A 20,995-nucleotide genomic window follows, 5' to 3' on the forward strand; every position below is an offset into this window, starting at 1 on the left:
CCATCACCACCATCACCATCATCATCCCCATCATCACCATCATCATCCCCATCATCACCACCATCACCATCACCATCACCATCATCATCCCCATCATCACCACCATCACCATCACCACCATCACCATAATTATCACCACCATCACCATCATCATGACCATCATCATCCCCATCACCATCACCACCATCACCATCATCACCACCATCACCACCATCACCATCATCATCCCCATCATCACCATCATCATCCCCATCACCATCATCACCATCATCATCCCCATCATCACCACCATCACCATCACCATCACCATCATCATCCCCATCATCACCACCATCCCCATCACCACCATCACCACCATCACCATCATCATCCCCATCATCACCATCATCATCCCCATCACCATCATCACCATCACCATCATCACCATCATCATCCCCATCACCATCATCACCACCATCACCACCATCACCATCATCATCCCCATCATGACCATCATCATCCCCATCACCATCATCACCATCACCATCATCACCATCATCATCCCCATCACCATCATCACCACCATCACCACCACCACCACCATCAGCATCGTCATCCTTGTCATCGTCATGATTACCGCCATTTCAACCACCACCATCACCATCAGCACAGACCACTGAGCTGAGTGCTGTCTACATTCTTACTTTCTCTCTGCAGTAGCTCTGTTGTTTACACGATTCGGTGTCCACTTGGCAGTTTATGATTATGTCAGTCATTTCTGCACGTTGATTACAAAAGTTGACACCTTTCATCTCGATAACTTAAAAAAATTCTGGATGTGACGTTCACGGGCATGATTTACGAGTTGGTCAGTGCACTTCTAAATAATCTCCCACTTGGAGATTTTTGACAAGGATGCAGGAGAGCATTTTTAAACATGAGAAGGAGGCAAGGGGAGGTTTGTGGGGAGGCAACTATCCCTGAAAACAGCTACACCAGGTACGTAAGGGAAACAGTTTCTGTTTCGGCTTTGAAATCTTAACACTTCGCAGTCAGAGCCATCTGCTCCGGCCCCGGCGCGCTGGCCGCTGCCTCCGCGGGCTCCGTGCCCTCTCCCGTCTGCTCCAGAAGCAGTCCAACCTCCGCCCCGTCGGGAGCGCTCCCTCTTAATTCCTTTCCAGCAACATCTTGACTGCACGATTGAAATGCTAAGGTTTTACAAAGATCACACTTCTGAGTAGAGAAAAAAATAGTGTGGGGCACAGGGAGATTTACCAGGAAGGAACAGAGTGTCCTGGAGGAAACAAGACCAGCTAAGAAGCTGCTGCTGTGGCCACACCATGACCGACCATAGTTAACGCTGCTGTCGGGTGTATTTAAAAACCACTAAGAAAGTAGATCCTAAAAGTTCTCATCACCAGGGAAAAAAAAACAACTTTTTTTTGGTATGTATGTGAAGTGCTGGATGTTATCTAAACTCACTGTGACAACCATTTCACGGCATGTGGAAGTCAAAGCATTATGCCGTGCACCTTACCCTGACACAGGGGCGTACGTCAATTACCTCTCGACAAAACTGAGAGAAGCAATGGTCCAGGTGAGATATAATGAGAGTCTAACCAAGGGCGGACACTGGGTCTGGAGACTGGGGCTGGGGAGCGAGACGTGGCCTGACAGGGTCTCTGGCGGTGTGACTTGTGAACAGCATCAGCTTTAACCACAATAAGAACCTTTTCTGTCTCTTCCTTGGTCCACACAGCTTCCGGCAGGACGGGAAGTCCTCCCAGCCTTTGGTACCTAGTGAGTGGACGGCCGCTTCCCATCACGAGGGCAAACACTTGCACCCTCTGTGCCAGGCGCTCACCCTTTACACACATGGATACACGTAACCTTCACCCAGGGGTGCATGCCACTGTCGTCCCTGTTGATAGAGCAGAAGACTGAAGCCCCCAAAGGCTAAGTAACTTGTCCCAAGTCCCGTGGCCAGAGGGGCAGAACCAGGGTTCCTTTCACTCCAGCCCAGGGCCCCTGCCTTGCTTCCCAATGGTAAACAGCCTCAGAATGAAGCCAGAGGCCAAGTACGGTTTTGATAGCATATTTTATTTTAATCTAAGAAAAAGGATTAAATTCAAAGTTCAGAAATATAAAAGATCACCCAATAAATTTAGGATCCTAACTGTTTCTTAAACAATGGTGATACACACTGGAGCTGGGTTTGTGTTTCCAAAGTTTCCGTTTTGACTTTTGCACGGTTTAAATGAAACGTCTTCATGCAAATTCAAGATCGTTTGACATGTGTTGGAGGGTCTGGGGCCGTGAAGATTTTTTTCCCAAACCCAAAGCTAGAGCCGAGACAGCGTCACAGCGTGTCACCCCAGCTCCGGGCCTGTCCCCTAAATGCTTCATGGAGCCCATGGGCACCTTTGTGGAAGCCGGGGTCCAGCTCTGAGACGGGCAGCCGGCTGCCCCGAGGGCCCACTCTGCTGCTCACAGGGGGGCATTCAGCTCCTCACTCGCCCCTCTCAAGTCCCATTTGGATGAATTTCCCATCGGCAAACCCTTGAGCCCTTGAGGCCTCCAGGAAAGAAGGGAAGGTGGGGGACCCACAGGCCTTTGTCTCCGGCTGCCGAGATCAAGACCCAGGCACAACTTCGCCTGGCTGCACCTTCTTTAAGGGGACTCTTCATAATTTGTTCAGGGGACAGTTTTACCTTCCGGGGGGGCCCCTGGGTGGGCCACGGTCAGGTGGGTAGGGGCCAGGTGTAAGAGAAAAAGCAGGCTGACAAGCGTGTTTAGCCGGCTTGGTCAGCTCATGATGAAATTTACTTTTCTGAACGATGGACCCCTTCACGCTGCCTCAGAAAGGCAGAAAGAATTCTCTAGCATTTGCTGCATGAGTAATCTGAGCCCAAGGCAAAACTCAAACAGAAGCTTGCAATGGAAAAAGCAGTCACATCAAAAAGGGTTTGAAAAACGTTCTTTTCTACCAGGGCACTACCTGTAAAGAGTGCTTCAGTGGTTGGGTAACTCATTGCGTGAGCGAGAACTCTGGAAGAAAAACCGACAAACTAACACGAAATCCCAAGAAACAAAAAGACCCATGCACTCATTAACTGCATGACGAAGACAGCCGTTGATTACAAACTTCTATGGCGCCATGAAGCTTCCAACATGGATTCAGCGATGCTGCCAGGGCAGTCGATTTCCAACGACGCCAACCTGGCGAGACTATTAGTAACGGCCCTGGTAAGGAGATACAGGCCTGGAGCCAGAGCGCCCTAGGCCAAGGCTTCTGCCAGGTTAACACGCGTAGGAGGAAGAAATTAAGCTTAAATCCACTCAAAATACATCTCCACCAACTACAGATTTTGAAGGTCAAAGAAGGACACATACATTGTATGTGATTACTTTTCTGAAGCCAGCCTTTCCATTTTCACAGATTAAAGCCATCTGTTTAAATATCTCATTTCTACAAAGTGAATTTACAGTTAAAGTACAAAGTGCAATGCTATGTGTTTGTTTTGTTTTTTTTAATTGCTTTTTGGTGAGGGAGTCGGCCGCGTGTCTAGGACCCGCCGTGGATGTGTCGGTCGTTTATCCTTGCTTCCTTGGCTGAGAAAAAGACAGAAAAGAGATGTATTTAGACATTTGCATCACTCATCTCTGAAGACGAAGACTTGCCTTTTAGGAATAAAACAAACCCAGCTGGTGACAACAAGGGAAAAAGCAGTCTTTTTAAATAGATGTGAAATAATAAAAACACTGTGGACGCTTCTCAACTTCTAGCACTTTCCTCCCACTCAGTGATCAGAAATATCAGGAGAAATATATCAGTTGAGAAAGCATTTATCTCAAGGATTGTGTGTTCAGTATATTAAACATTGTGCAGAATCTCCAATCACCATGGATTTATCATATAAAAATACTTTTAATACTAATTTGTGCTTCAAATTTGATAAAGGCATGTTTTTTTAACAGTTTTCTTTTCATCCTTTCCGTTCACTATTTGACCTCTCTAAGAAATACAACTTGAAAAGCTTTGTTTCCTAAATTACTGGAATTCTGCATTGTGCCAATTAAGAATAAAATAGAATGAAAAGGAGAAGCAAAGTGCAATCTTCCAGGTTTATTTCTCCACGTGGACCCATTCCGACCAGTACAAGTTGGTCTATTTGAAATAATTACACTTGAACATTCAGGAGGCTTCTGTGTTGGCTTTTATTCCCCAGATAAATATAGGAACAGGGGACAAGGGGGACTATATCTCCTGCATTAAGTGAATAAGAAGTTTTGTTTTATTTAGCTGAGGATAAAGATAAGCCATCAATGTATTTTACCAGCAACTAAAGCTGGTCAGATTTGCTGGAGGAGGGGTGGCACTAACGTTTTAAGCTACGTCAGCAGTGGCTGATAGCACTGCTCTGATCACTGCTGAGCTGTGATGGAAACTGGAGAAGATACCAAGAAAGACAGCTCACTTTTCGATTAAATATAAGCTTCATGCATCCTACTCGCTGCCCTTCATTTCATAGTTCTTGGGTTTGGTTATTCATATAGTGAACGATTTTGGTGGTTGGGACTCTGATTCTTCAAAGAAATCTGTATGGTCTTCCATCACTTTATCATGTGCCAGCCGCTGCAGGACATCATCCCAGGATCACAGTTTGCAGTGATAAACACCATCAACAGGGCTGGGGAAGCCGCTCTGGATTCCTCTTCTGGGAAAAAGCTGAGTGAGTCTTGTGTTTGGAACAGAGTTTATTTCGGGCTGAGGCAGCACCCGTGTGCCCGTCGTTGGCGTTATCTTAGGAAAACAACCGTTTGGAAGTCTTCAGAGCTCAGCCCAGGTCATTGCTTTCAGACCAGCCCTGTTCTAAAGCACAAGTGATTTGCAGTGGGATTTTAAAAGTTGAAACCATAAACACTTGCTAAACAAAGAAGACCGACCGTATCACACATCTTTCCTAATGAAATGGTTTTAAATTGCATCCAAGGTGCACGTGGAAGGTCTCCGCTTCAAGCCCACCACAAATACGGGGGCCTGCCTTAGGGACCAGAGACCTGGAATCAAGCAGGTGAAGGCAAAATACATAACAAATTGACAAGTGGTCTTAAGAAAGGAGGATGTGGCCCAGGCTTTGAGAGAGGGAGAAATGAGTCGCTCGTGTTCGTCTTCTGGAAAATATTCTAGACTTTGGAGAGCTTGTGGCCTGGGATGCTGGGGAGAGACACCACAATTATCTCCTTTAATTGCACAGGCAGAAATACAGATTCAGAAGCATAGAAGTATGTTTATGAGCACGCACGGCAGGAAGTGAAAAATCCCTTCTGGGGCTGCCACTTGTCTCACTCGGATCCCTAGATGAAAAGAGAAGACTCCCCCTTCCTGCAATCTCCTTAACCAAACGTAAGGAATAAATTACAAATCCACATCCTGCAGAACTATTTAAAAATAAATATTTCCAAAAATAAGGGGACTCAGAAATTTTTCTAAAAATAATAAAATAATTGAAATTTCAAGCAGCAGGAAAATAATAATTAGGGCAAAAGGTTGATGCTGGTGTTTCAGCAAGTTGGTAATTTCTGACAGAATCTTGCATGGCTATTTGGGGCCTCACAGGGGTGCAGACACGATATTCTTTTCTCGGAAGGAACTTCACTTTACAAGTTGACAGAACCTCAACTTTTGTTGCCTATAACTAAAACAGTAAATGATTAAGGCTACAATGTAGACATACTCACCTGCCTATTAGAAGTGCTTTCAGCATTACCTCTAGGGGCTAACAGGGAAAAAAAAAGAAAGATTAAAAACCAAATATTCTTTATTTAGTAAAAGGTCAAATAGAATGCTTCAGGAAGAAACCCATATCACGGTAGGAAAGTGTCGTCCACTGGCAGGCTTGTTTACATGAGAAAATATGCATCTGCACGTACGCTGAGCATAGATTATAAATAGTGGATCATAAAAGTCACGATGTAAACAATTCCCAACAATACAAATGCTCTGACCCAACTTTAGAAGACTGTTCCATTTTACCCAAAACTCCAAAGGCGTGTCCACTAGTCGTGGAGACCTCCTTCCCCGAGTTTTCAAACTCTCCCAGGGAGAGAGGACCCAGGCAGCTGGAAGTCTAGGAACCAGCACCGGGTCTTTGAAATCTTTTGGTTTTATGGTTAAATCACGAGAATCGTTTAACTTGTTTGGATCAAAATAACCGTTCCCAAATCCTGCTTGGTGCCGTCTGTGCCTCCTTCAAGACTGGGACCTGGGACATCACCTGTGGAGGCACTTTTCCTGCCCCAAATCTCCACCTGAAATTCAGCCTTCCCCCTCCCCTCCCCCCATCACCACCTTAGCTAGCATCACCCATCACACAGTGGATTTTTCTCATTTATCTCATTTCTTGCATCCACACTAAAATGTAAGCTCTAGAAAGATGTGAACTCTTGTCTGTTTTATTTACTGTGGTTTTGCCAATGTTTAAAGCAGGGAGCACCTGTAAATATCTTTCGAATGAATCAGTAGACGGAGGGCAGCATCCCTCATCCCAAATGCCTTAATTGTTGACGTCTATCCATTCAATTAAAAAAATAAAGAGCAAAATTATTCTGTGTTCAAACTTCTTCTCTTGCTATATTCAAGCAAACAGAAATAGAGCATGAAAATTTGAAACACAAACATATTAAGTAAATTGCAAAAATATTAAATAAATGGTAGCTAAATGGACTATCTCTTTCCATTGTAGTTTGAATGATCCAAGGATCGGGATAATTTCTGTTGCCACTCTCCACTTTGCTTTGCCTGAAATGACTACTTTACAGAGAAAGTAGGCTTTCGTGCCATTGGTTCAAATTTAAAGAATTTTAAACTGATACTTTGAATCTAATCTAAACCAATTGCACTATCAACAATTCCCAGATTTTTCTTGGTTTCTTTTATGGCAAACATCAGACTACTGGTCACTGGAGGTAGCTACAGATTAAAGTTAGGTTACAGCAAGAAAAGTTAACGTTTTTTGGTGTTTAGAACTTTGCTATGTAGATGAAAAGAGTATAAATTTCATTAATGACACTGGATGGAATATTCCACTCAAGAAGGAGTAGGGAAAAGCTCCATTTAAAATACGTGAAGGGCAGAAAAATAATAAACTGTTAATTAATTTGAATGAAACAGAATGTACATCATCAAGATAAATACAACGCCATGCCACATCAATGAAAATACTTTTCGGTGAGAAAATGAGTATGTATTTCCCAGCTCCTACCACAGAGCTCAGCGATGGATGTGTGTGCGTGGCGGGAAGGGTGGCTTCCTCGGTATCGAATGATAAGTGATTGTTTCCAGGTGACACGGCAAACGGCAATTTGGCTGTAAGGCAATATGTCTGAGAGAATGTAGCTGGCATGGCAGTCTGGCTGAAAAAGATAATTTGGTCAAAAGTGGATATTTCCTAATTGCTGATTTTCTGCACAATGGTCATTTTGGAGAATCATGAGGGCATGGCATCATTTTTTGTGAACTTTTTTTCTGAATTCTTCAGAAATTTTTTTTTCTAGGCTCTATCAGTTCTCAATAGTTTTCAAGGTTTTTTTTTTAATTTTTTGCATTTTTTGTAATGGTGAAAATTGAGATCAAGCTCCCAATAACGTGTCTTAGTTGCAAAAACTTAAATGCAAACTCTTGTGTACTTGCTTAAAACAGGTGTGATTAATGAAGTATGTACATTATGACACCATTTTGTAGTGAAAAATCACAGTACATAAATACATATGTATATGTGCATAGAAATATTTTTTGGAAAGCTATAGATCTGGTCTGATTTTGTCTCAGAATAAAAGGTCATGTGTTATTTATTTTCTTTATTTAATTTCTCATATTTTTTAGAATAAAAGATGTATTGTTAACTAGTGAGCAAAAATAAAGAAAACAAAAGAAACTGGTAGCCACTTGGATACTTAGACTGTCCCAACTAACCCCTTCCTGAATACTTAGGCTTTTCTGACTTTTCACTATTTCAAATTACACAGGGTAGTAAAAGATAAATGATAATAAAGTTGAAAAACTCTTAGAGAAATTCTGCAAGATAAAAAAAAAAGGGTTGCAAGATCAGCTAATAATGTATCTAAATCCCCAATGCTCATTTTTTACCAAATTGCTACTTTTACAGAATTTAGCTTCTCTGGGGGAAGAGAGGGGATGACACGTGCTATCTTCCTGGTTACTAATGAGACAACAAAATTCAGACACATCGGTTTAGTCAGAGGCACATAAAGAAGATAACTGATAACTCAAGATTCTGCAGTAATTTAAACATTTCTACTAAATGATGATGACATCAAGGTGTTATGCTCTGTTATTCGCTCCCCTGATAGCAGGGTTACACACCCACCCTCTCCGTGTCCCCTTGTAGGGCTGTGCGGAGACCCTGGACCCCTCTCGGCAAGAGGACGTGGCCTGCACCCCTTCTGCACATCCGCTCTGCCCGCGAACCTGTTCTCTGTTCCCCTTGTGCGTTCTGTCCTCTGTGAGAACACAGCCCCAGCCCCGAGGAGAGGCGTGGAGACGCCCCCGCTCCGCCCCCCACCCAGGGGCGGAGGGCAGCATCCTGCAGCCCGAGAGCAGCCGGGGCCGGGGGAGTGCACTGCCTCTGTGGGCACCGTCTTCTCCACAGCACTGGCTCCTGATCTGTTGGACTGGCCACACCTCAAGTTTTCCATTACTTAACCAGATTATAAAACAACAGGGCATGTGATCGGCTAAGGCCCTTGAGCCAACTCAGAGGTCCAATGCTGGTGCTGACAGGGAGCTGGGGTTTTGAGGCAGTTTTGTTTACAACCAAGCGTAGGTGTCCAGGATCGTGACTCTGAAGGTGCTGGATTCACGTCAGCTTCCTGAGGCCTCAGCGTGCGGGGTGAGAGCTGCCGTGGTGTCCCCAGAGCACAGCAAGACCGACCGACCTTCAGCGTTTCCAGGAAGACCAGCTTCCGATCCCGTTTCTCCCACGAGGGCACCCTTGGCCGGCAGACACCTGACCAGGAGCCCCTTCTCATGGTCCCTGGGCTCTCGGACGAGGCTGTCCTCGGGTGTCACGCAGTTACCCCTCATGCCTTGGGCTCTGACCGGGCAGTGTTGAGGCTTTGCGTCGGAGATGCTCCAGGGGAGGCACCAGTGTCCCAGTGCTTGGCACAGGGGCTGGGCCGTCCCATCCATCCTTTTGGCCCAGTGACGCTTTCCCGAGTCCTCGAGCTGGGAGCTGCCTGCTTACACCCACGCCTTACGCGCGGGGCGTTCTAGGGCTTTTCTATCTTCCCTACAAACTGCAGAGCTTCTGAGACTCAGCTCCCACCTCCGCCCCGCGATTCACGACAGATCCTCGACGTTTGTGTTGAGCGAATGAATGACTAAGAGAACTGAGCACTTCGTTAGCCACAACGTCAGAAGTCCTGCACCTGACCGAGGGCTGGGACTTGCACACCCTCCTCAGCACGACCTGTGCCTTCTGCAGAAGCTCAGGGCTCACCCACGCGCGCAGTGGTTCCCGATGCCCCGGAACCCGTGGGCTCAGCACAGGCTACGTGGCACCAATTCACACCAAGCGCTGGTGTTGAGACGACACACCCACTCGTGGTTAACGCTTCTGGAAACGACCCATCCACACTGTGGACTGAGCCACGAAGAGTGGGGGCAGGTGGAGAGCGTGGCCTTCTCTGTAGAACAAAGGGCTGGGTCAGGTGGTGGTATCCAGGAGAGTAATTTCTCCGCTGCTCAGAATTCATCTTGAAACTACTGGAGGGATCCCGTTCCATCTCAAAATGCCTCACACCCGCCGCCGCTCTGAGGCCAATTATGCTCCTGGCAAAGCCGCCGTGCACTGGGCCTCCACCACCACCCCCCACCCCACCCCCGCCCACTATCCCTGCCAAGCATCTCCATTTGCTGACTTCCTTTGTATTTAGGAAACATGCAGAAAGGACCGTGCCCCTGGCGAGGGACGTCCCTCAGGCACGCGGACGAGGCTCAGGGGTCTGGGTGCTCATCAAGAGGGGGGTCCTTGCAAACAATGGACTGGCCTGGGCCCTTCAGAAAGGGGTGATGATTAAAGATTAAAAGGGCAGATTCTACACACTGTTGAACCTGCACTTAATTTGCTCATTGAAACCACAAAACTAGACTCTTCCAGAAGTTCAAGGCTGGGTTCTGGAACGGAGGAAGGGCCACCGCGGCCCCAAGCCAACCTGGCAACAGCTGAAACGAGTCACTGGGTCAGCGTTCATCCCCCTCCCCGGCAATCATCAGAGCCCCAGGGCGGGGGGAGCTACAGTCCCCCGGCCTCCAGCTAGCCGGCCACTGGCTCCCCGCTGGCTCCCATGGTGATCCCCTGGGCCTCCGAGACGCCTGGCTGCCAGGATTTCTGCCTAAAACTGCCATAGGTCACTTGTCTCTTGGGACCCTATGGGGGACCAAAATCGAAAAAAAAATCATAGGGTGAGTGAGAACGTCTGTCCAGGTCCAAGAATCACAGGCAGTGTCAGACAGCGGCAGGCAGCGACCCTAAGCCCCAACAAAGGAGAGCAAGGGTGGGGGCGACCGCCTGGACTGGAAACGTCCAAGGCCCCCCCGGGGGCTGCAGGGCAGGGCTGCGCGGGGTTGAGGAAACCCCGACAGAAGCTGCAGCCCAGCAGGTGCCGGTCTCCTGCGGGCGGACCCGTGCGCTTGGGCAGCTGTTCAGGGTGGACCCGCCGCACGCCTCGGGTGGCCGTAGGGCTTGGAAGCCGCACGGCGCTCTTGGGTTTCTCATCTGCAAGTGAGAATGAGGGCAGCCTCACCCCCATCCCCGGCCTGGCTGGCAGAAAAGAAGGAGCCACGGGGACCGTGAGGCAGGATGGTGATGGGGGCCGGTCACCCCCTGACGCGCCAGCTCGGCCCCCCCCACCCGGTACCCCGCCTGCAGACACACAGCAGCGTGGCGAATGCTGCACACAATGTTTCCACGACCAGAGCCTTCTGAGTCTGACCCCCATCAGAGGGCAGCAAGGACCCACATCCTGCCGGGAAATGTCATCATCACCCCACAAGGTCAGCAAAGTGGGCGGCCGCGTATTCTTACCACTGTTTGCAGTCTGGACATGTTCGGGGCAACATGAAGTGCACTTAGCTTCCGAGACCCGATACAGAGGTCTTCAAAATAAAACTCAACTCTTCCGGGAGTAACTTCTCACAGGAAAATTAGCAAGAGTCCTTTCACAATTACAGGGATCTAGCCTGGAACCAAGTTCGGCTGAATCATGCGGAATGACTATTATGACGAGCGCTCGGGACACAGAAACTGACAAGACAGATGCAGTCCTTTCCCGAAGCCCACAGTCGAGGTCAGCGGCCAGGACTTCCGCGTCCCAGCTGAGCTGCAACTACGAGGAAGTGTAAAGACCACCATCTACCGATGCTCCGGAATCTACTCTCAGACTTGTTTCATGTTTCAAATATGCTACAAGTTTGGTAACAGAATAACAGAATCATAAATTAGCAGAGGTGGGAGAGGTCTCTGCAAACCATCAAGTCCGCACACGGCCCCTGGGCTGCTGACAGCGTTTGGGTTCAGGGAAGAGATACACACATCTGGTAACGCAGCTGAAACACTGTTTCGACCATTGAAATAACTGGTTTGGAAACAGGAATTATTGAACTGCTAATAAACCGGGCTGAATGTTTGGTCGGGCTCATGCGTGGAGTTCCCGAGTTACTCCCAAGGGTGCCCAGTTTGCTGTTCAGCGTCAGAAGGCGCCCCTGGAGAAGGGCACCCCCTACCTCGCGCCCCCTGGACGGAACAGTGAGACTTGTCTCTAGACACCACTCCGCTCCCACCCTTCCCACCCGGCTTCCCCTTGACCGCTTACGACGGTCTGTGAGTGCTTCCATGGACGGTGACCTGCAGTCATATGGCACATCAGACTTCCCTCCACCCTCAGACTGCAAGGACAGTCTCTACATCTTAAGCCTGAACAGACGCCGTCGAGAGTGGACACGCGTGGGAGCAAAATAATGAGAAAGGCTCTTACTGTGCCGTTTCCTCGTGTTAGTTTCACCTTCTTCTCTGGTCACGCCCAGGCAGCCCATCAACTCTTGCAGGGAAATGGACTTGTCGTTATTCACATCACAGTATTCAACAAACTTCTTCACGCATTTTTTGGGTTTGGACTTCTTCCGAAGGAATCTCTTGAAGGGCTTGATTTCCTTTTTGCCGATGTCCCCACTGGAGTTTTTATCCAGCAGTTTGAAATACCAGTGGACCACTCTCTCCTCCAGCGTGTGGCTGGGGTCAGGTTCCGAGAGCCTGGAAGACACACGGGTGGTCAGGGGCCCCCGGCAGCCTGGCTGCCTCCCCACCCCGGCCCTGGTCCCTCCAGCGAGGGCCCCCGTGCTCTGACTTTCCTGGAAGGAGGGCCTGAGGCTGCGTGGCTTTGCCATTTGATATAATGATTTTTAAAAATAACTTAGAAATAGAAATTTGGCAAAAGATTTTCAAGTTGGTTTCAAAATGGCAAATGGCACAGTGAACTTGTGCAGGCCAATCACGCGCTGGGCGTTGGCAAGTCACGCGGACAAAACCCCATGGGGATGGCCCATCGGCTCACACATCGCACACCTACTCAACCTGGGACCCAGAGGATCTCTGCTCCTTTAATCGCGACTCATGGGCAGGTTGTTTATGCCACGGATAAACTAAAAGGTGCAAAACAACATATATCTTAAAGTGGTAACCAGACATCTTTCCCTGGATTAAAAAAAAACAAAAGCTTGATGCTTTAAGATATAAGTAAAAAGCTCTTCTAGAAGGCCTGGCTTTGAGGCTGATCTTGGAGCCATCCCAGATGTTACACTGGGCCTTCTCACCACGTGGAAGGTGCAGCAGGTGCTCACCTAGTCCCTGGTCCTTCCTTCCTTGTCTGGCTGTTGGTCTCTGCGTTTCCACGGGCGTAAAGAGTGAGTCAGACACCAAAAGTTCCCAGGTATTAGGGCTTTCTGATGCTATTAGTTATTTCCCAAACTTTCAGAGGACCTTCTAGGATGGAAATCCATTTACTGCTTTCAGTTTTAGTTTTACAGAGAAGATCTATCTTTCCAAGAATATAAGAGGTCAATTTGAAAATTGGGTGGTTTTTTTTGTTTTTTGTTTTTTTTTTTTCTTCATCATTTACTTTAGCACTGCCTTTTTTTCTTCTGCAATCTTACTCTTAAACAGAGACAGAGAGAGGCGGGCTTTGAGCTGAAGAAGACCAGGAAGCTTTAGATCATCTAGAATAGGTGAAATAATCAGGGTTTGGGGCAGGCAGGGAAGAAGGCCAGTGTCTAAGGAAATAAAGACAGTGAGATTCCCAATCAGAAAATGTGCTTTAAAATAGAGAGATTAATTATTACTAATTAACAGGGGAGATCCAGCGCTTGAAACACTATGTCCATTAAACACTGCAAACTACCCTCGTAGGGACGTCACCCACAGAGACGAACGGCTTCGGGGAATTAACAGTCTCTCCGGAAGCAAAGCTCAAAGCCTCAGCCCCAGAATGGCAGAATTTCCACCAGGCACACTGAGCAAGTTTCCAGAGTTTCAGAAGTCAGATTTGGAACATTTTGTTAATGTAATTAATGCCACTGAATTGCAGCCTTGAAAATGGTTGTGATGGTAAATTTTATGTCATATATATTTTACTGTAAAGAAATCCTATTTTGAGAATTTTAATTTGAACATTTTAATTCAAAGTATTTAAAATCCAGTCAATAGCTCTAAAATGTGATTTTCCAAAGCGGGAAGCCCTCTGGACCAGGGTCCTCCCATCCCCTCCCCTCCCCTCGCCCCCGCCCCCGCCCCTGCCTGATGGAACCTGGGAAAATCCCAAGGTCTGGGCCCTGTCCCTGATGGCAACATCCTCCCTGGGTTGATCGCATTACAAGAGAACCTGCTAAACAAATGTCCTCCAGACAAAGGCAGTGACCTCAGGTTTGGGGAGGGGACTTCTTTCCTGCAGGCCCTGCCGTGTCCGCTAAGCTTCTCAGGCCTCAGATGCCAGCGTCTGGGCTCTGCCCTCCAGCTTCTGAGAGTTCCCTGAATGCCGGGCTTCTTCCCGGCCTCCTGCTCTGCAGTCGAGCGCACGCACCTGCCCGGGGAGGAGGGGTCGGAGACAGCGTGAACCATGTCTGTGGACAGCGCGTCCAGCACACTCGTCAGAAACTCGTTCTTTTTGGCACCAGGGCAGCCTGAAAAAAATCAAGTACGAACATCTTTTCATATCTCCCAGAACTCAAAGAGTACAACGGATTTTTCTCTGTAATGGGAAGAAAGGCTTACGTAGGATTCAGAAATCGGTGTGTTGCCCCTGAGCATATACCCTGAGAAAAACATAATTCAAAAAGAGACACGCACCCCAGTGTTCACTGCAGCACTGTTTACAATAGCCGGGACATGGAAGCAACCTAGATGTCCGCTGACAGACGCACGGATAAAGAAGATGTGGTGCGTATATACAATGAATACACTCGGCCATAAAGAAGAATGAAACCATGCCATCTGCAGCAACATGGATGGACCCGGAGACGGCCACGCTAAGTGAAGTGAGTCAGAGAAAGACAAATACCATCGGTGATAGCACTTACATGTGGACTCTAAAATATGACACAAAGGAACTCATCTATGAAACAGGGACAGACTCATAGACATAGAGAGCAGGCTTAGGGTTACCAAAGGGGAATAAATTAAGAGTTTGGGATTAACACATACACACTACTATATGTGAAATAGATCATCAACAAGGACCTACTGCACAGCACAGGGAACTCCACTCAATACTCTGTAATAACCTATATGAGAAAAGACTCTGAAAAATAATAGATACATGTACATGTCTAACTGAATCACTCTGCCACACACCTGGAACTAACACAACGTTGTAAATCAACTAGACTCCAGTATAAAATAAAAAATTTTTAAAAATCAGTGTGTCGGGCGCCCTGTATCAATGAGCCCATTTGAACCCTTGTAAGCACGCTGCAATCCATATATGTTGATTTTAAAACAGTTTCTGTGAATTACAATCTCTATTTATTGAATTATTACTATGTGAGACTAAGAGATTCCCAGGCATTATCATCCCATTGGTCCCAAAGCTGCAATCCCAGTAGGTAGCATCACTGCCCCACATTACGTAGGAGGCCCCGGATGCTGGGAAACACCCCAAGCTCACATGGCTGGAGAAGACACGGCCCCAGAGTCCTGTCAAGGGAGCCTGAGTCCGAAGGCAGTGGAGGGCCTTCGAGTAATTCTGTAATTGAGTTTACTGGAAGCTTAACATTCTACAAGATACTTTACCTACAAGTTAACTGTCCCTAAACTCCCCTCCACCCTCCTGGCCGTTTCGGGATAAAGAGATGCAGCTTGACATGTCTTCCTGGAGTCTGGGAGGCAGGAGGAACATTCCACGCGAATCGGATGGTGGCGCTGTGTTACGACGGCCAAGTCGTTCAAAGACCAACGTGTTTATACAGTTAGAGAACTCTGGGTTTCATAAATTTCCTTTCCACACAAGTTTTTGTTATTATCATTCAAGCACATGTTAATTGCCTAGAGCAGGAACCCATTTACACCAGTTTCCACTTCGTTAAATACACATATCAGAAAACAGATGCGAATCCCTAAGGGTCGGGGAAGGGCGAAAATAGAGCTGTGTTATTCCCCTTTTCCCTTTGAACGCAACTGGAAAGGTAGATTATAATCTATAGGGAAACCCCCAGGACCACTGCAAGAATGTTACTTTTCAAGAAAAAAATAATTATCTCATTCACTATTCCCTGGGGAGGCAATGGCAGACTTGAGGCTGCAGGCGTGTCTGGGAGCGTTGGGAACCTCGGGGACTTCCTGCAGCCCTGTCAGCGCCAGCTCTGAGACAGGGCAGCGCCCTTTGCCCTTTGTCACAGTAATGAATGCTTCTGAGAGCAGCTCGCCTGACCACCAAGAGGAACAGAGAACAGCAGGCAGGCAGGCAGGGATGTGTCAGGGGGTGTGCGTAACCCGCCCCGGTCCCAGCTGCCCCCGTGAAGGCCCACACCCCGGCTGGCGTCAAGATACCCCGGGAGGGCTGTGGTGCAGGTAGGAAACACGCAGGTGTCTGGGAAAAGGCTGAGCTGATGAGAAACTGCTCAGGGCTGAACAGCTGTCAGAAAGCATTATGCTTGTGCTCTGTGCGGTGAGTAGGACTTCAGTGGGGACGCACCCCGGTTATATTTTTGCTGTTAACTTTATCATATCCCCCCAAAGGAGGTAAAGCAACACAAGATTTTTAACTAGAAAGTGACGTATACGCATCAGGAAGCACAAGACTAGCAGCACCTACAAGCTTTAGAAGGCTTTAACACAACAAGCAGTTACATTTAACTGACTTCTCAACCAAGAAATATTAAATCAATCCTGCTATAGCACGTTTCTAACGTGGTATAAATTACAGACGGCGAAGCGCACGGGTCTTTCTGCTAAGGATCATATTTCGCAGTTGAGAGCAACTTCAGTCCAACAAAGAATGCTTCTCATATTTATTTGCAAAGACACTGAACTTCACTTAAGTAAAGGAAAGGGAAAGACGGTTTAGGCTCAGAGAGGCAGAGCTGCTGCATCCCGACACCAGCCTCCAGGTGATTTCCGCCCCGTGCTTTGTGCACACACGAAGTCGACCTGCTGATGGGAAAGCCTGCTCGGAGTGAACACTTGTTGGGACCCAGGCGGAGGTCTGGGGTCCGGGGGTGAGCAATCTTCCCAGGCCCATCAGATCCCGGTTCTCGGGGCCGAGGTCCTCACCTGGCTTGACGGGGAGACAGAGATGGAGGGTGCCCTCACACGGTGAGAAGCGTGGCTCCTGACTCTCGGGACAACCACTCATGAAATAGCAACAGCAGCGCCATTTCCAAATAAGTGCGTGGATACACAGGGATGGGGCAGCACCCACAGCGACGCGCACTCCGGGAAGACAGCCCCTGCGTGTCCAGGGTCGGGCGGGGTCGACGGCCGACCAGACTGAGGACGGAGAGGTGAAAGGGCCTCGGCCTTCGCTCGCTATCTGTACCTCAGCTCACGTGCCTTTACTCAAATATCCTGAGAGGATGCTTCCTCAGGGGGACACGAGAGCCCCAGGCAGGCTCACCCCAGTACAGTGTTCGTAAAGTGAGAAGAAATCAGAATGAAAACTTAGCACATTATTAAGAAGTGAATTTTCATTATATGAGAAATGACATAAGTACCATGAAATCCAAATTTCACCACCGTGAAATGGACCAGGCCTCGAAAAGGAACGACGGGGCCGGCAGTGAAAGGGACGCACCCCCCAAACCGCCGGGCTCACTGCAAAGCACAGAGCAGCGCTCTCAGCCCCTCCACAGTAGCTCCCTCGGGCCACGGTGACGACCGCGGAGACCTGGGTCCTGCCCGCAGACCATGCTTGTGGCCACGCAGCCTCCCGTGTCCTGGGCTCAGCTCATCGAGCTGTCCCCCCGGGGACATCAGGCGCCCAGGGACCTCCGACCTCCTCCCAGCAGCTCACCTCCCCTTCCGCCTGCACCGCCTCCATGCGGCCAGAAGCGCCCATAAATCTTGTGTCCTTGAGACCACAGCCTGCAGGCTCCGTGACAGGACACCTAGTCACTGTTTATTTGTGTCCACCCACAAGCTTGTTCCCTGCGGGAGTGGAGTAGAGCTCAGAAGGCTTGGGTCAGGGGAGACACAGGGCAGGGACGGCCCCGTGCCAGGAGCTTCCATGGAGAACTGACAGCCAGTTAAAGAAACATTTGTAGAGAGAGGAAACCAGACTGTCCTTTTCAAAGCTAGAAGCAGAATGACTGCAACCATTTATTTACAAATCTGAGGCAAAACAAACCAGCCAGCTTGTGTTCGAGATGCTTAGCTGATTTATCTGTGGCGTCCAAGGAAAATACTCGGTATCCTGTTGCATTTCTGTGCAAACACTTGGGTTCTGATCCTGGTTTGTCCCCCAGTGAGCTGGCGGCCCCGTCCCAGGGCAGCCCCCCACCCGCCTGTCCCCATCGTCAACCCCGGCTGCTTGTTAGCAATGAGCCGACTGGCTGCCGGCTCCCGAGATGCCAGGCGCCGCTCGGCCCCAGGGAAACTGGTTCATATGTGATGCCTTAAAAACTTATTTTACTTGGTATCTCTTAAAATGAATGTGTTCTACACTGTCTACAAAACATCCTTATTTTAAAAGAACAAAAGTTTTTGGTATAGAAATGACTGATTTCAGCAAATTTACTTATACAGTTTCGTCTTTTCCCTTTTTCTTTAAAGTACAGATTGAAACATTTTCAGGACTGCTACCTGGACCACATCATGAAACCCCACTCCATATGGTAACTAGTGAGCGCTCAGGATCACCCCCTAAAGGAAACCCGACACCAGAGGAAGGGAAGTCTGAGGGTGGCAAAGTCCTCCTGCAAGTACCAAGAGAAGGCATGACACGGTGGCAATCCGTAGTTTTGCACCCATGTTAGCCGACATCGGTCCCTAACTGTAGTCTGAGCATCACCCAGCAGGTGAGGTCTGTGGGCTGCTGGGCAGGGACACCGGGAAGGGGGGGATCCCACTAGATGACCAGGTGACTGGATGGGATGAAAAGTGTCACAGGACAATGACACTAATTAATCTGGCTTTCAAGCATCTAACAGTGGGTAGCTTAAAATCTTCATCTGGCTGGTTTATTATTTCAAATGTCTAGAAAACTAATGTAGGTGAGAAATAAAATGAAATGGAAACAGAAATCACACCCTTCTCTGATTCTTTTCATATCTGTCTGAGGAGCTGTGTGTGTGTCTGTATTATACCTGCACATTTATTAACTCCATTATAATTACCTACTTTTCTGTTTATAGGTTTAGCTCCTCAAATTTGGAAGTCAACCAATGGGGAACAAATTTCTCTAAATTTTTAGCAGGTATGTGTCACGTCTGTCAAAGAACTCTGGCATGGTATCTTAGGATTCCCTGTGAGGAGGCAGTAGGGAGACACAAGGATGGGGGAGGTAGGGATACAGGAGGTGAGATGCAGGAGGTGAGATGCAGGCCTCCCTTCTCCCTTGGCCCACGGCTGTCACAACAGGGCTGAGCAGAAGCCTGGAAGTGGTGTATTTTTCTGGACTTGGTCAGAACTTTAATGGAGGAACTGGACATTCCCAAAGGCCTGTATAGTGTCTTCAGTGAAAACAACCAGAGAGAAGAACTTGGGCAGGTAGAAAATTCTCCTTGCAACACCAAATCCCTGAAGATCAAAGTTTTATGGTAACAAAGCCAGGATTTAAAACACACATAAGGCTTGTCTTTCTCCCAAAGTTTTAAGAATGTATCATAGCAATTTTCAGGGAAGTCGAGTTTTGTGCAATTTCCCCCAGGGTAATATGAATGCATTTTACCTGTAGGGTGTGGGTCAGAATTGAGACCCAGCGTTCGCTGCCTTCAAGGGTTGTGAGAAATGGGAATAAAGTTATACCCGCTCCTCTAGAAACATGACGAAAAACACTGGTAACTGTCTCTTTGCAATGGATTAGAGCCACTCTTGCCTGAAGACTAACACAGTCTTAAGGTTGCTAACTCTACGTGAACTTTAGGCACCAGATTTTAAACCCCTTCATTTAATGTGTAATATTTTGAACTTCATAAAAGCAGCTGGGTGGTGTGTAACTTCTTTCTCAATTACCTTTACCTGAAAGTAAGTGTAAATACAGGATAAACTGTGCTCTTTCGCTGTGTGTAACCAGAGGCCTGCAAAGCGCTCCAGGTGCGAACCACGCAACTCCTGGACCCTGACTCTTGCCTGGGTCTCCGCGTGCAGACACAGTGGGTTTGTTCCCTGGTGGGAGACTCTCCTCGTGCCGCTGAGGAGGGGAAAGTGAGGCATCAAATAAAACCATCCACGGGGTTGATCATCTCGAGAAACAGGAAATAAAACTGCTGTGACGCTCATCGTCAGGGCAGAGGAGAAAGCAAAGCTCCACAGAATCTGCCACAAAGTCAAGGGCATCTGAGACCCAGAGACAAAGGTGCAGAGAGACTCTCTGGCCCAGTAGCACGTGTGACCCCCGCTCTGCTCCGCGGTGGGCTCTGACAGCACTCAACTGCAGAAGCCTGCTTGACCCCGCCGACGGCCCACAGCACGGCAGCCCTGCGTCTTCCCTCGGCCGAAACGCTGGCCTCCTTCTGAGTCCACATTCTCCTCAATTAAACACTGAGCTCGTGGGTTGTTTCGCAAGCACTGACTTCCCTTAAACACGTACAACACGCCCATCTCGGGCCGTGGGGTCCACGCAGCCCACCTGGGGCCCCCGGGGTCCACGGAGGGGGGTCCCCGCACCTGGGGTCTGCGCTATTCCACCGACCTGCACCTTCCAGCCCCCATGCTTCCGCTCAGGACAGCCTGCCAAACTGGTGATCACGGCGAGGTTCTGCCAAGGAAGAAGGAGGGGCGGGGGAAGGGAGGGAAGGAGGTGATCCGAGGAAGACTGAGGTTCTGGCTGAGCTGGAGAACTGGAACCCCGGTGGGGAGGGCCCTGCATCGCCCTCACTGATCAGGAGGTCAGAGGCTGCCACGCCGTAGTCGCTGTGTTGGGGCAGAGGGGCACAAACAGGCCAGGGCCCGGCCCTCTCCTGCGGGTGGACGGTGACATCAGACAAATTAACATCTCCCTGCTGAGGACCCGGGCCCTGAAGCGTGGAGCAAGCCCTTCTGAATAGGCAGAAGGAGAAGCTCGCGTAAAGGCCCCGGGGCTGGGGGCAAGGCGTGCTGAGGGCCTATGAGGAAGCCCGGGCGCGTGGGACAAGACGGGGAAGGACGGCGGGAGTGAGAAGTGGGGTGCAGGCACCGCGGGGTCCCGGAGCCACAGAAAGGAGCTGGGACTTGATGTGGAGGGAAATCGCAGCCCTTGGAAGATACGGACGGGCCGCACCATGTGATTAATGAGTGGCACGGAGCCCACT

At 48.7% G+C, this 20,995-nt stretch overlaps 1 protein-coding gene across 2 annotated transcripts in view; it reads right to left on the reverse strand.

Moving 5' to 3' along the window:
- Positions 1-3,573: 3,573 nt before the first annotated feature.
- Positions 3,574-20,995, reverse strand: part of SMOC2 (SPARC related modular calcium binding 2) — a 153,597-nt gene continuing 136,175 nt past the window's right edge. For both annotated transcript variants that reach the window (XM_065888721.1, XM_065888720.1), the window contains exons 10-13: positions 14,134-14,233; positions 12,037-12,311; positions 5,722-5,759; positions 3,574-3,591 (exon numbers count right to left, since the gene is read on the reverse strand). In XM_065888721.1, the coding sequence (XP_065744793.1) occupies positions 3,574-3,591; positions 5,722-5,759; positions 12,037-12,311; positions 14,134-14,233 (431 nt within the window). The remainder of the gene's footprint in view (positions 3,592-5,721; positions 5,760-12,036; positions 12,312-14,133; positions 14,234-20,995) is intronic.

Source organism: Phocoena phocoena, chromosome 12 (genome assembly GCF_963924675.1).
Source record: "Phocoena phocoena chromosome 12, mPhoPho1.1, whole genome shotgun sequence".
Taxonomy (NCBI): Eukaryota; Metazoa; Chordata; class Mammalia; order Artiodactyla; family Phocoenidae; genus Phocoena; species Phocoena phocoena.